At 49.0% G+C, this 12,105-nt stretch overlaps 1 protein-coding gene across 6 annotated transcripts in view; it reads left to right on the forward strand.

The window, feature by feature from the left end:
- The window catches only part of DTX2 (deltex E3 ubiquitin ligase 2), a 61,618-nt gene that overhangs the window by 16,865 nt on the left and 32,648 nt on the right, over positions 1–12,105 (forward strand). For all 6 annotated transcript variants that reach the window (XM_032778029.2, XM_032778031.2, XM_032778032.2 and 3 more), the window contains exon 4: positions 456–1,050. In XM_032778029.2, coding sequence (XP_032633920.1) covers positions 456–1,050 — 595 coding nt within the window. The remainder of the gene's footprint in view (positions 1–455; positions 1,051–12,105) is intronic.

Below are 12,105 nucleotides of genomic sequence, written 5' to 3' on the forward strand. Positions count from 1 at the left end.
CTTGAACCAGCAACTCTGCGGTGGTTTTGTTCCCCTTCCCTCTGTATGAACAGCTGCTCTCTCTAGACTTTTCAAACTGCTTTCCCATGTTTGCCTCAGACTGTTGCACACACGTGTGTATGTGTGGGTGCGGTACCTGGCAAAGTGGCCATTTCAAAGCATCTCCCAGGATTGTTCAACCTCCAAAAGCCCACATCTACTAAGCAACCAGACCTTCGTGGTTGGCCCTTTGGTGGTCACTTCAGCAAAGTTCCACTGTCCCTTTTGTGTGTGATTTCCTACAGTGCCCTAAGTAAGTGGATGCCGAATTCCCATGGAAAGTCAAAGGGAGTTGGGTACTTGACTCCCATAAGCACTTTTAAAGCACTCTAGGATGCCACTTCTCCATAGATACTGCGTTTCCATGGTTTTGCGTGGTTTTAACTGACGTTCAGTTTCTGTTTCTCTTGAACCAGGAACCATGCGATCCGTCCGCAGACACCTCTTCTCTCAAGACTCTGCGGCCGGGCAGGGCATCGTGTGGGAGTGGCAGAATGACGAAGGCGGATGGTCTCCATATGAGATGAAGGTCTGTGTGTTCCTGGAGCAAGCCTTTACGCATGGTCTTCGGCATGTAGACCTAAGCTCCTTGGGCTACAACTATGACATTGATTTTGTATTGCTGGTCCAGACCAACAAGACCTCCAAGTTCCGACGAGGTATTCAGAGGCGCGTGGACACCCCGTATCCAGTGACCACGGCCACAGGGCCCCTTCACATGGCAGTGGCTTGTTCTTGTCAACAGTGCTTGTTGAATAGTGGAACTGGCCCCATCACCACGCGCTATCGGCACTCCATGATAAACCTCCCCAGTTCATCGGCTGTACCACAGGTTTCCAGTCGGACAGCTGCATTAAGCTCTTCTGGTCTCGGCTTTGTGCCCTATAACAAACCAACCTTGTCTGGAGCAAGGTCAGCGCCGAGACTCAATACACAGAGTGCATGGGCGCTGCCTCAACCTGGGGGAGCTGGAGGCCCAAGCCCAGGACTGTCGGCATCTAACGGAGTCAGGTACAGAAACTGAGTGCGTTTAGGGCTTTCGAGAGAGCATAGTCTAACCTGCTAGAATTTGCCATGTAGCAGGCATGTGAATCCAGACCCACGTAACTGTGGTTGGATATGATAAAGGAAAGAGAAAAAATGTAGTTTTGCCCTGTCTGGCTGCTTTGTGATGGATAAAAGTGGCTTGGAAGGAAACTCTTGCATTCTCCTTCCCTGCTTGTTTTTTCGCATTAGAAATCCAGGCCAGGTCTTCTCTAGAAGTCTCTATGGGCTCCTGGAGAACTTGATAGGATTCTGATGTGGCACATTCCAGGAAGGGGGAGCTGGTCAATGGAAGGGACAGGGTTTTATTCAGGCAGTTTAAAACTGAGTTAACAGAGAAGCCCCCCCCACCCCCCAACAGCCAGCTGTAAAAGAATCGCATTCAGAACCCCGTCCTGTCAACGAAGGACCGAGAGTGCTCACGGCATGCATCTGAGACAGCCAGCTGTAAAAGAATCGCATTCAGAACCCCGTCCTGTCAACGAAGGACCGAGAGTGCTCACGGCATGCATCTGAGACTGCCAGTAGGTCATCCAGGAAAGTCCCTCCTTGTTAGCTCTAAGTTTAGCTTTTATGAAATTAAAAAATCTGGGAAGGTCTTTTATCAGGAGAAAGAATTTAAAAACAAGGAAAGCATAAATCCAATGTTGTTTTTCTTGTGTTGCTCACCTTTGAAGGCACTAAGCCAGGTTCATCTCTGGTGTATCTGAAGTCAGTGAAGTGATGCCATTGATGAATTTGACCCATTATATTTGACAGAGCCTCCAGCTTTATCAGGTTTAATGCTGAGGTCTGACTGGATAATCAGAGACGCAGTTTGTTCTCCATGTGCTCTGATGCCGTGAGTAAGGCTAAGATCTTGTCACGGAGGTCGCGGAATCCATAACTTTGAGACCTCTGTGACATTTTCTGCTTCAACCCCGGGGCAGCTTGGCTGGAGGTGTCAGCTGGCAGGGGTCCAGCAGCTCTTGGCTGCCGGGAAGCAAGGGATCGCACAGCTCCCAGCCGCTGTGGATAGCAGGGAGCTCTTGCAGCTCCGAACCAATGTAGGCAGTGGGGAGCCCTGTCTGCAGCTCCCAGCCACCACCAGTGGTGCGGGAGGAGGCTTGCACCAGAGGGGCACCCCGTGCAGCTCCCAGCTTGCAGTGGCAGCAGGGAGACCCAGAAGCCCCAGTGGTCGTGGGTACTGGACCCTTCTCACTTCCCATTTTGTCATAGTTATTTCTAATAAAAGTTAAGACCAGGTCACGTGGATTTTTGGTCATTGCCCGTGACCTGTCTGCGGCTTCTACTAAAAAATAATGATGACAGAATCTTAGCCTTAGCCATGAGCAGCGTCTGCCTGACATGGCAGGACTGAAAGCACAGCAAAAAGGTCAGTTTTTGAAAACCCAATCAGAGGCTTGCCTCGTGAGGTCTGGCTGCTGGGGGCTTCTGTTTTCTCCCCTTTCCACTGAGCCCACTTTCTGGTGGGGGCTTACGGACGGCTTCCGAATGTTTTCAAGGGAGTAGCCGAGGTGGAGCAGAAGTGCTGCACTTGGTCCTGTGTTCTGTCAAGGGATTTGGTCTCACTTGATTCTGCTTTACTTCAGTCCTCCCCGGTGTAGAATTCTGGTCATGCTACAGCCACTACACGGTTGGCTGTTCCCTGAGCCGGATGAGACAGGTTTCCATCTTGTGGTGTAAGTGGGCTCTTAGCTGTGTCTCCTGAACTGGGCTACAGCGTGGCAAAGGGAGCCGTGGGGGGGACATGTTTGGTTCCTGCCTACGCTACAAGGTAAGTGTTTCAATGAGCGTTGTGGCTGTGTTGGGGAGGAGGCGACTGTGTTGTAACTGGGTGCAGAGGTGGGTGCAGGAGTTTTTCTCGATCATTTCATTGTTCTGCCTTTAACAGCTACCTAGGGTGACCAGATGTCCCGATTTTTATAGGGACAGTCCTGATATTTGGGGCTTTTTCTTACATAGGCTTCTGTTACTCCCCACCCCCTGTCCCAATTTTTCACACTTTCTGTCTGCTCACCCTAGAGCTGCCCCACTTCTATGTCATGGTGTTACATTTCTTGAAGTGGTTCCTACCCCCTTTCCCAGGAAAGCAGTGAAGCTGAGCATGCCCTCTCCTGTTTATCTGTTAAGAGAGGGAGGAGACTCCAGTGTATACCTGACCTGATGAGGCTCTGTAAACTGCCAAGCCAACATGCACCTCTCAGCCCTGTTCTGCTTGCTTCCTCTCTGAGTTTTAGTGTGACACAGATCTTTTGTGACACATCCCATTTTTGCTGCCTCCCAGCTGCAGAAGTGTAAGCCTGACTCAGTTCCCCGAGTGGAACAAGCTGATGGCCTCCTTTCTTCAGAATCGTTCCAATCTGCTTAGGATTCTTTCCCTTCACAAATAGCAGCAGTAAGAGGTGGATTGTTAGTTGTAAAGCACCTTCTGTTCAAAGTGTTTTGCAAACAGAGAAGAGCTGAGACCGCAAACCCCTCCCACCCAGGAGGTAGATATATGTTCCATTTTACAGATGGGGAAACCGAGGCACAGATGGGACTTCCCCAGGGTCACACCACCACAGGAGTCAGGAGTACACTCTTCTAGGGGTTTATCAGTACTTGAACGGGGGCGGGGAGGAGCCTGCAGTAGCGAGACTCAACTCAGAGTCCGAGTTATCTATCGGGCTAAAAATAACAGGGTAGACATTGGAGGCCCGGCTCTGAAACCCAGTGAGCAGGGTGGGTCTCCAAGCCCAGGCTCCAGTCCAAGCCTGAATATGTACAATGCTATTTTTAGCCCCGCAAGCCCTAGTAAGTGGATCCAGGCTCTGAGACTGTACCACCAGTTGTGTGTGTGATTTTGGGACTGGCGTGGTTTATCTGCAGTGTGGACAAACCCTGAGACTCGCTGGCTGGAGGCATATTTTTCCAGTGCAGAGGTACTTCGGTTCTCCTGACTGCTGTTGCTCTTGTATGTAGCTTATGTGCCGCTTTTATGATACTTCAGATCCTTCACCCATCAACAAATAACATCTCCCGTCCTCTCTCAAACTACAGAACAAATAAGGGAGCGTTGAAAGCGGGAATGATTCCCTAATTCGCTATACAAAGCTATTCCTGATGAACAATCAAATTGAGTTGAAAGTAAAACTCCAATGTAATGTGGTCACTCCATCCAAACTGCAGAGCTCTGTTGATCACTAAATAACATTTCTTTAAACTCTCCAAGGTGCAATTAACACTCCTAGAGGAAGCTGCTGTCTCAGCAGCCTTGTTGTGGTGCAAAGTCAGATTGAGAGAATTCCTGTCCCACTGGGAAGCAATTCAGAAGTCGGGGGCTCTTTTCCCAGCTGTTATAATCTTGAAATCGTTCTGGTTTCTCTGCGCTTTCTAAAGAGCTGAATTTTCTCAGTCCTATTGTGCATCATTTGGCCAGGCCTCATGCGGAGAAGTGCACTTCTCCCAGTAGCGGAGAGGACAGCTGAATAGAGATCCCAAAATAACGGCAGGCAGTGGTTTCTGAAAACTGTTTCAGAAATTAAGCTGCTTCTTATCTGTCCCGCTGTTTTGTGCATTGCCCAGAGACCTCTGCAGGTTGGCCGCTTGCAAGTTGTAATGTATCTATATGTAAAAAATGAATTGTTGGCTGTACAAAAGACCATGGGTTGTAGTATGCTTTGCTGCAAGGACTATTTCAATTCATGGGCCAGTTTGTTACAGGTTGCATTCCATCTCTCCGCACTGCTTGCTTTCTGCTCAGGAAAACAGAAGAAACCTGCTTGGCCTGTTAAGTCAGTTTCAGATGCTTGAAACGTGCAGTCTGCATGGTTTGAAGATCACAATGCCAGGACTCAGGCAGTGACTCCAAAGGCATCTCCTTGGCTCTCTGGAGGCTTTCTTTCCTCTGTCCACAACTCCCCTGCCCCCAGCAGAATTCAAAGAACTCCTTTGGGACTGGGTCGGGAGTCAAGAGACTTTGAATCTTTCCCCAGTTGTGCCTTTGAGTTTCTGTGTGGCCTTGGGAAGTCACCTCACCACACCGTGCCTCAGTTTCCCCATTTTCCAGGTGGGGATAATATTGACCTTCCTCTGTAAAACGTTTGGAGCTACATAAATGAAAACCACTAAATATTGTTGACTCTTAGATTTGTGGTTTAAAAAGGACATTACCAAAACTAGGACTAATGGAAACGTTTTTGTGACTGTTTTTGTCTGATTTCCAGTGACAACAATTCCCTGTTGTGGATTTAAACCTCCCCTAGCAGTGTTTGCAAAGCTGTTTGTGGACCTGACACATGATTTATCTGTGGGCCCGATCCTGCAAAGTATTACTCAGGTAGCTGTTACTTGTGTGAGTGGCCTCCTGGAAAGAAAGTGGGAGAAGTTCATGTCCAGTGAAAGTTTGCCTGAGCCCATGTGTTTGTAAAGTGCTGTGTCCGTTTACAGAGCTGTGTGTGTTTCACTGTAATAATAACAGCATCATGTGTGTGCAGGAGAATCTCAACACGAACTTGCTAGTTCACTGGGCTAGTTGAATTGTCCAGGCTGATCCAGTGTAAAAATATAAACAACATGAAGGTTGAATAGTCTATAGGACTTTTTAAGTGCTTTGTATTGTTAATGCAAGAGGATGGTAGTAAGGGGGATTTGAATGTTTTTTTTTTAATTATTTTTGAGCCTCAGTGTCCTGATTTTAAGAAGAACCATTTACTCTGATTTCTGATGTTGCGGTATTATAGTCTACATTCAGATGAGACGTTTACAGATGAAGCCCTGGCTGAACATTAAATCTCTAGCATTTTGCATACGAGGAAAAGATTCTTCCTGTCCCAAATTCCCCTTCTCTTTCCAAACTGCTACACAGTGCGCTAGGCTTTTGGCCTAGCTGGCTGCTGACTTTCCTCCCCAGAGGTGGCTGCATTTCAGTGGGGCATTTATATACATCGTTTGCGAAGTGCGTACTGATCCTTGTGGAAGGAGGCTTTAGGAATGAACATGAACAGAGGGGTACTGCAGACATCACCCAAAGACAGACCTTCCCTAAGACTAGGTTAGGTACTAGCAGTAGGGTGGTCAAGTATCAGGGGGCGGCCATGTTAGTCTTTATCCACAAAAACAACAGGGAGTCCGATGACACCTTAAAGACTAACAGATTTACCTGGGCATAAGCTTTCGTGGGTAAAAAGCCTCACTTCTTCAGATGCGTGGAGTGAAAGTTACAGGACTCCATGCATCTGAAGAAGTGAGGTTTTTTACTCACGAAAGCTTATGCCCAGGTAAAGCTTATGCCCAGGTAAATCTGTTAGTCAGGAGGGTGGAGTGAGCTGTTTGTGGGATAAGTGCTGCTGTGAAATCAAGGAGGGGGAGTAACTGATTCCTGATCATGCTCATTTCTGCTACCTTTGTGGATTCGGGCAAGGAGACAGGCATTCCTCTGGAAGAATACAGCCCCTCTCATGTCTCGTGGGCTTCTGTTTCCTGTACGAAACACACAGCCAGTTTGGAAACACTGGTTCACAAACAGAACCAAACTGTTCTGTCATCTCAGGAGCATTATTAAGGGATGCTCAGCTAAGCTCTCTCCTAACTAATATGCTTTGTCACTGATGCTGGACTGGGTTGATTCTTTATCCCCACTGAGTAGCATAGTACCAGAGCGCCCAAAGAGCCATTGCATTTCCTTCTCTTCCCCACGTACACTAAGCTTTTGGGACCCATTGAAAACTGCTCACTAGGGCCCTGGTTAGGATTTGGACTGAGAGTCGCACAGTCCTGGAGGCCCAAGGGCTGTGAGCTGTTAGTATATTGAAGGTGGCTTTGGAGGAAGCTGGTCCGTAGCTTGGCAGGTGGGGGTGCCCATTGGTGAAGTCATGAAACTGGCTGACTTTACTTGCAGACAGTGTGCTGCCCACAACACTCACAGTAATCCATGGCCCATTAAGTCTTTTAGAGGCTGTGGAGGGGTTACTTGATCAGGCATCTGTTGGGAACAATGCAACACCACAGGGAATATGGCTTATACTCTCCGGGTTATTGGAGGGGTGTGGGAAACTAGACACACCTGCAAAAGGTGAGACAGGAGTGGTCCTATCTGCAGACTATGAAATCTGCCTTTGTGGCTTGACCCTAGCCCATTCCAGATCATCGTCTGGCTGTTAGAGTCAGTGCATGCAGCAGGAGAGAACAGCTTGATGTTGCTGTGAGGAGAGTGTCAGGCCAAATCTGTGGGACTGGAACTTGGTTTGGAAGGTGAGAGTTTTATTGGCTTCCTTTACTCTGTGAGCTTCTGGCTGTGGAGGTTTCTGCCTTAGCTGTGGGGTTTTGGGGGGGGGGGGGGACGATATCTAATATTAGCCTGTATCCTAGCCATTCCCTTGTCATTTGTTTCGGGTGCACTCCATGTGAAATTCACTTGAAAAGCTGTTCCTTTCTTTGATGCTGGCAGATGGCTATCAGCAGAGCTGGGGGAGACTCTGGGGTGGCTCCAGAGACCATGCTCTTGCGCTGATGGGGAGAGGACAGTAGCATCGGAGGAGCAAGCTCAAACCCTGTGTTTCAGGAAAGGATGGCAGTGCAACTCTTTGTGTCAGAGGATGTTTCTGGATGCCTTGTGGCATCCTCCTAACTCTGGATTTTGAAAATCTGGGGGTTTTCTTGTGTTCTCCCTCCCCCATCTGACCCTACACACAGGGGTTCAACTGGAAGGGGGACAGTGAGGGTAATTTGGGCCTGAAATAGCAGCAAATATAAAAGGCAGGCTGTGAACTGGACAATTTTACCCCAAGCAAACAGCCGTGGATGGCTTCTCCCTTTCTTTCCACGGGATGGACTTGAGTCGGAAGCCCAGTTAATTATTCCTGTCTGGGGTTCTGTTCTCCAGCTTGTGAAATTCCATTTTCCAACAGAAAATATTGTAATACCCTTGTATTAGAGGAAACCGGAGCAGCTGACTCTCACAATGTGTTTCATTTTACTTCTAGCTGTGACATTCCTGGGTTACTTTATACACTAGTTTCCCCCTCCTCCCCTTTCCCTCCTCAGCTAAGGTTTGTTTCCGCAAAATGTTTCTTCTTTTCTTCCCTCACAGTCCATATGGGTCTCCTCCTTTGTCTCTTGTACGTTTCAGGGAAATGTTGCTGTTTGTGGCTGATTCAGTGTCAGTGAACATAAGGGACTAATTACCCTGGCAAGAGCTGGGTGTCTGGGTGAGCTTCCAGCACAGAGCTCTGCTGATGCATCTCCGTTGTGACATACTCTTGCCGGTTTTGGAGTCCGCGCTCAGAGCCCCGACTGGTCTGATGACAGTTCAGAGTCTGGGTTTTGTGACGCTGACCTGTGTGTACAAGGGGCAGTGAAGAGATTTGGGTCTCCAGAGCAACCACCCAATGAACAAGTTTGCCCTCCTTTCGTCTCTGGGTATTTCCTGTCCAAAGACTTGAGTGCACAAGGAGAGGGGGGCTCTCGGGAAAGTTAATACAAGTGAATTTTAAGTGGATTAGTTAAATCACATTAAACCCCTGTGTGGATGCTCATATTCAGAATTAAAGTGTCCATAGATGAGTATAGCTTTAATTGAATGTAACTGAATTAAGAAATAGGCAGAACTGCAACCGTGTGTCTCCCCTGGAGGATACCTAGGTCTGAAACACAATTATAATGTGTATTTCTCTTTACACAGGCAAGAACGGCAAGAACGTGGCAGATTAGAATATGGTTTGAACAGGGGGTCTGCTCTTTTGCAGCAGCGGGAGCAGCTAATGAAATACATTAATTTTACATTTATCCTGGGCAGTGCAGAGGCGTTCAACACGTTTTTCAAAGATAGATTAAATTCCTGAGTCCCTTGAATCATTGCTAGATCAAGGTAATTACAGAGAGGAGCAGGAAACAGTGTGGCCCAATGGGTAGGGCACTGGATGGGAACTCAGGAGACTGGGGCGGGGAGGTCCATTCTTGGCCCTGCCACTACCCTGCTGGGTTGCCTTTGGGAGTCATTTCATTTCTCAGTGCCTTATTTTCCCATCTGTAACATGGGGGTGGGGACGCCGCCCTTCTTTTGCAAAGCACTTGGAAATTGGCAGCTGCAACACCTCTCCGTAAGAACGGTGCCAGCCGGATGTGTAGCAGCAAGAAACTACAGTACAGTCAGCACCTTACAATTGCTTGTGCCTGGGCCTGTTGGAAGCTTGGCTGCTTTCAGAAGATAACCCCAGGAGTGGGACAGGGTGGATTTCAAAGCGATGGGATCCGCAGCGTAGTAATGCTCTTTGTATCACGCTGGTTAATTACAGAGAGGAATAAATCGCTGAAGTTTGGTAAGAAGTGTCCTTGATGTAATAAAGGAAGATCTAACGCTGCTGTGGGAAGCTGGTCGACAATGTAATAATTATATAGCGGGCCAACGTAATCCCTGGTGTAACTCCATTAACGTGACTCAAATTAAACCAAGGGTAGCTCTGGCCCCAAATGTTCAGTTGAGCAGCATGTGGTGGCAGGAGGCTTTCGTAGCTGTAAGCTAATCAAACGGGGGTGAGTTTACAGTGGTTTGACACACACAGTAATGTGGGTGTGGTGCCAAATACCCACAATTTGCATTGACTTTACTGGAGGTGGGCAGATGTTCAGCATTTGTCAGGGTGGAGCACCATGTGAGAAGCAGCAGGGAGTAGTGGCTAGGGCAAGGAGGAGGGAATCAGAGCTGGGTTCCCTTCCTGCTCTGCAACTTCCTCTTTTTCCCCTCCCACCAGCAGGGCCGGTGCAAGGAAGTTTCCGCCCTAGGCGAAACTTCCACCTTGCACCCCCCACCCAGCTAACCCCGCCCCCCCCACGGCAGCTAACTCAGCCGCCCCGCAGCAGATACCCTCCCCACCGCGACAGCTAACCGCTCTCCCAACTGTCCCCCCATGGCAGCTAACCCTGCCTGGGGAGGCCTCCCCCCGCGGAAGCTAACCCTGCCTGAGCAGCCCGCCCCAGCTCACCTCAGCTCCCCCTCTTCCCCTGAGCACCCCGGCACTGCTCTAATTCTCCTCCCCACCTAGGCTTGCAGCGCTGATTGTAGGAGACTTAGCGCTGAGTAGGAGGCAGAGTGGAGGTAAGCTGGGGAGGGGAGCTGTTCCCCTATGTGCCTCCCCCCCGTTACTGCAGGTAGCCCTCCCCGCACACTCCCCAGCTCAGCTCACTTCCACTCCATCTCCTCGTCTGAGGGGACTTTTAGGCGCCCCCAACCACTAGGTGCCCTAGGTGGCCGCCTAGTTTGCCTAAACAGTTGCACCGGCCCTGCCCACCAGTCACCTGTCTTGTCTGTAGACAAGGAGGTAAACGCTTTAGGGCAGGGACTTTCTCACTGTGTTTGCATAGCACAGTGGAGCCCTGATCTCAGCTGAGATACAGAGGATAGCAAACCACTTTCTATTGTTTCCTATTTTGTTAAAAAAACCCGAAAGAAATCTAGCGAGTGTGATGATAATTCTGTGAAATGGGAGTCCAGAATTTTCATTGTGTGCTATGTACCCAGCCATGTGGTCTCACGTGAGCAGGTGATTTTATTCCTGAGGTTGCTCAGGATTAACTGCTAACAATCCATGGGTGCAGCTGGGAGGTTTGATTCGCTCAAGCCAGCCTGCCAAAAACAGCAGTGTGGCTGTTGCGGCATGCGCAGTCCCGGGCTATGCGCCTATGCTCAGACCCAGGGGGCTGGGCAGGCTTTGACTTGGGCGGGGATCCACACTGCTGTTTTCAGGGCGCTAGCTTGAGCGCAGCTGGTGCGAATCTGTCTACCCGGGCTGGGGCACGCATCTCCCAGCTGGAGTGTAGACATCCCCATGGGGCCGAGTATCCCAACGCAAAATGTCTCTCTTGACTGAGATCTGATTTAGACTTCTGTGTCCTCTGTAAAAACACAAGTAACTGCGAGTTTGGGCCAGTCTGAAGCAGGAAATGTATTTTTGGGGCTGGGTTTGTAGTGCTCAGTCTGGTTTCTTTTGTTCAGAATCACGTCAGGCATGGCCATTTGCATCCTAATAGATCAATACAGAGTGCTGCAGAGCGAGCCTGGGCAACCTTTAAAACATTGGTGAAAAGAGGAACAGATCTTCTGTAGAAACAGTTTTCCCAAGCTCAGTGATTCTGTCCTGCTGTTGCTTCCTTATTCACATTGGCAGCTTTAGCTCTAGTTATTCAGAGCATGGACAGAAGACCAGCTGGGTGGGTACATGAGGAGTTTTCTCAGGCTACTAAGGGGTGGGTGGGAAGAGTTTTCATTACAGCCCATTGATTATAGCCACTACACCACCTTGCTAGCCACACAAGTCAAAGCTTGCCCAGCCCCCTGGGGTTGAGCTCAGGTGGTTAGTTTGAGTGAGTCAAACCTCCCTCAACTTCAGTGTACTTACAGCATAGCAATGTGGCCTAGTGGATGGGGCACTGGACTAGGACCCAAGAGACCGTGGTTCTATTCCTGCCTCTGCTACTGACCTGCTGGGTGACCTCAGGCAAATCACTTTGTCTCTCTGTGCCTCAGTTTTCCCATCTGTAAAATGGGGATAAAGCTACTGACCTCCTTTGAGTAGTGCTTGGAGATGTACTGCTGAAAAGAGCTAGGTGTTACGGTTCCCATTAAAACAATACTTCATATCATGTCCCCATTATAGCCAAGGCGCTTTAAGGTAAACTGTTGCAGTGAATTCTTCCTGTTTGTGCCACAGTAAAAACAGTTCTGCAGCTGTTCAGGCTTCTGCTTGATGGGCCTCCACCATCACTCTACGAGCAGCTGTTTGTTCAGGCAGGTGGTACAAAATGATCAGGCATCTGCAAAACATAAGAGAACTATTGTACTCCGAAGGCCTTGGAGTTATTTGACTTTGGGGGTTTAATCCAAGCTTTAAACTTTACTGTTCCCCAGCTTGGCACTGTTTCGGTTAGAAACACGTGGGTCAGATTCTAGTGGAGCGTAGACATTGCCTGCGCCAACAGGAGGGGTTCTCCCATCCATATCAGTAATCCACCTCCCTGAGAGGCGATAGCTGGGTTGATGGAAGA

The sequence above is a fragment of the Chelonoidis abingdonii genome, chromosome 20 (genome assembly GCF_003597395.2).
Source record: "Chelonoidis abingdonii isolate Lonesome George chromosome 20, CheloAbing_2.0, whole genome shotgun sequence".
NCBI classification, from domain to species: domain Eukaryota; kingdom Metazoa; phylum Chordata; order Testudines; family Testudinidae; genus Chelonoidis; species Chelonoidis abingdonii.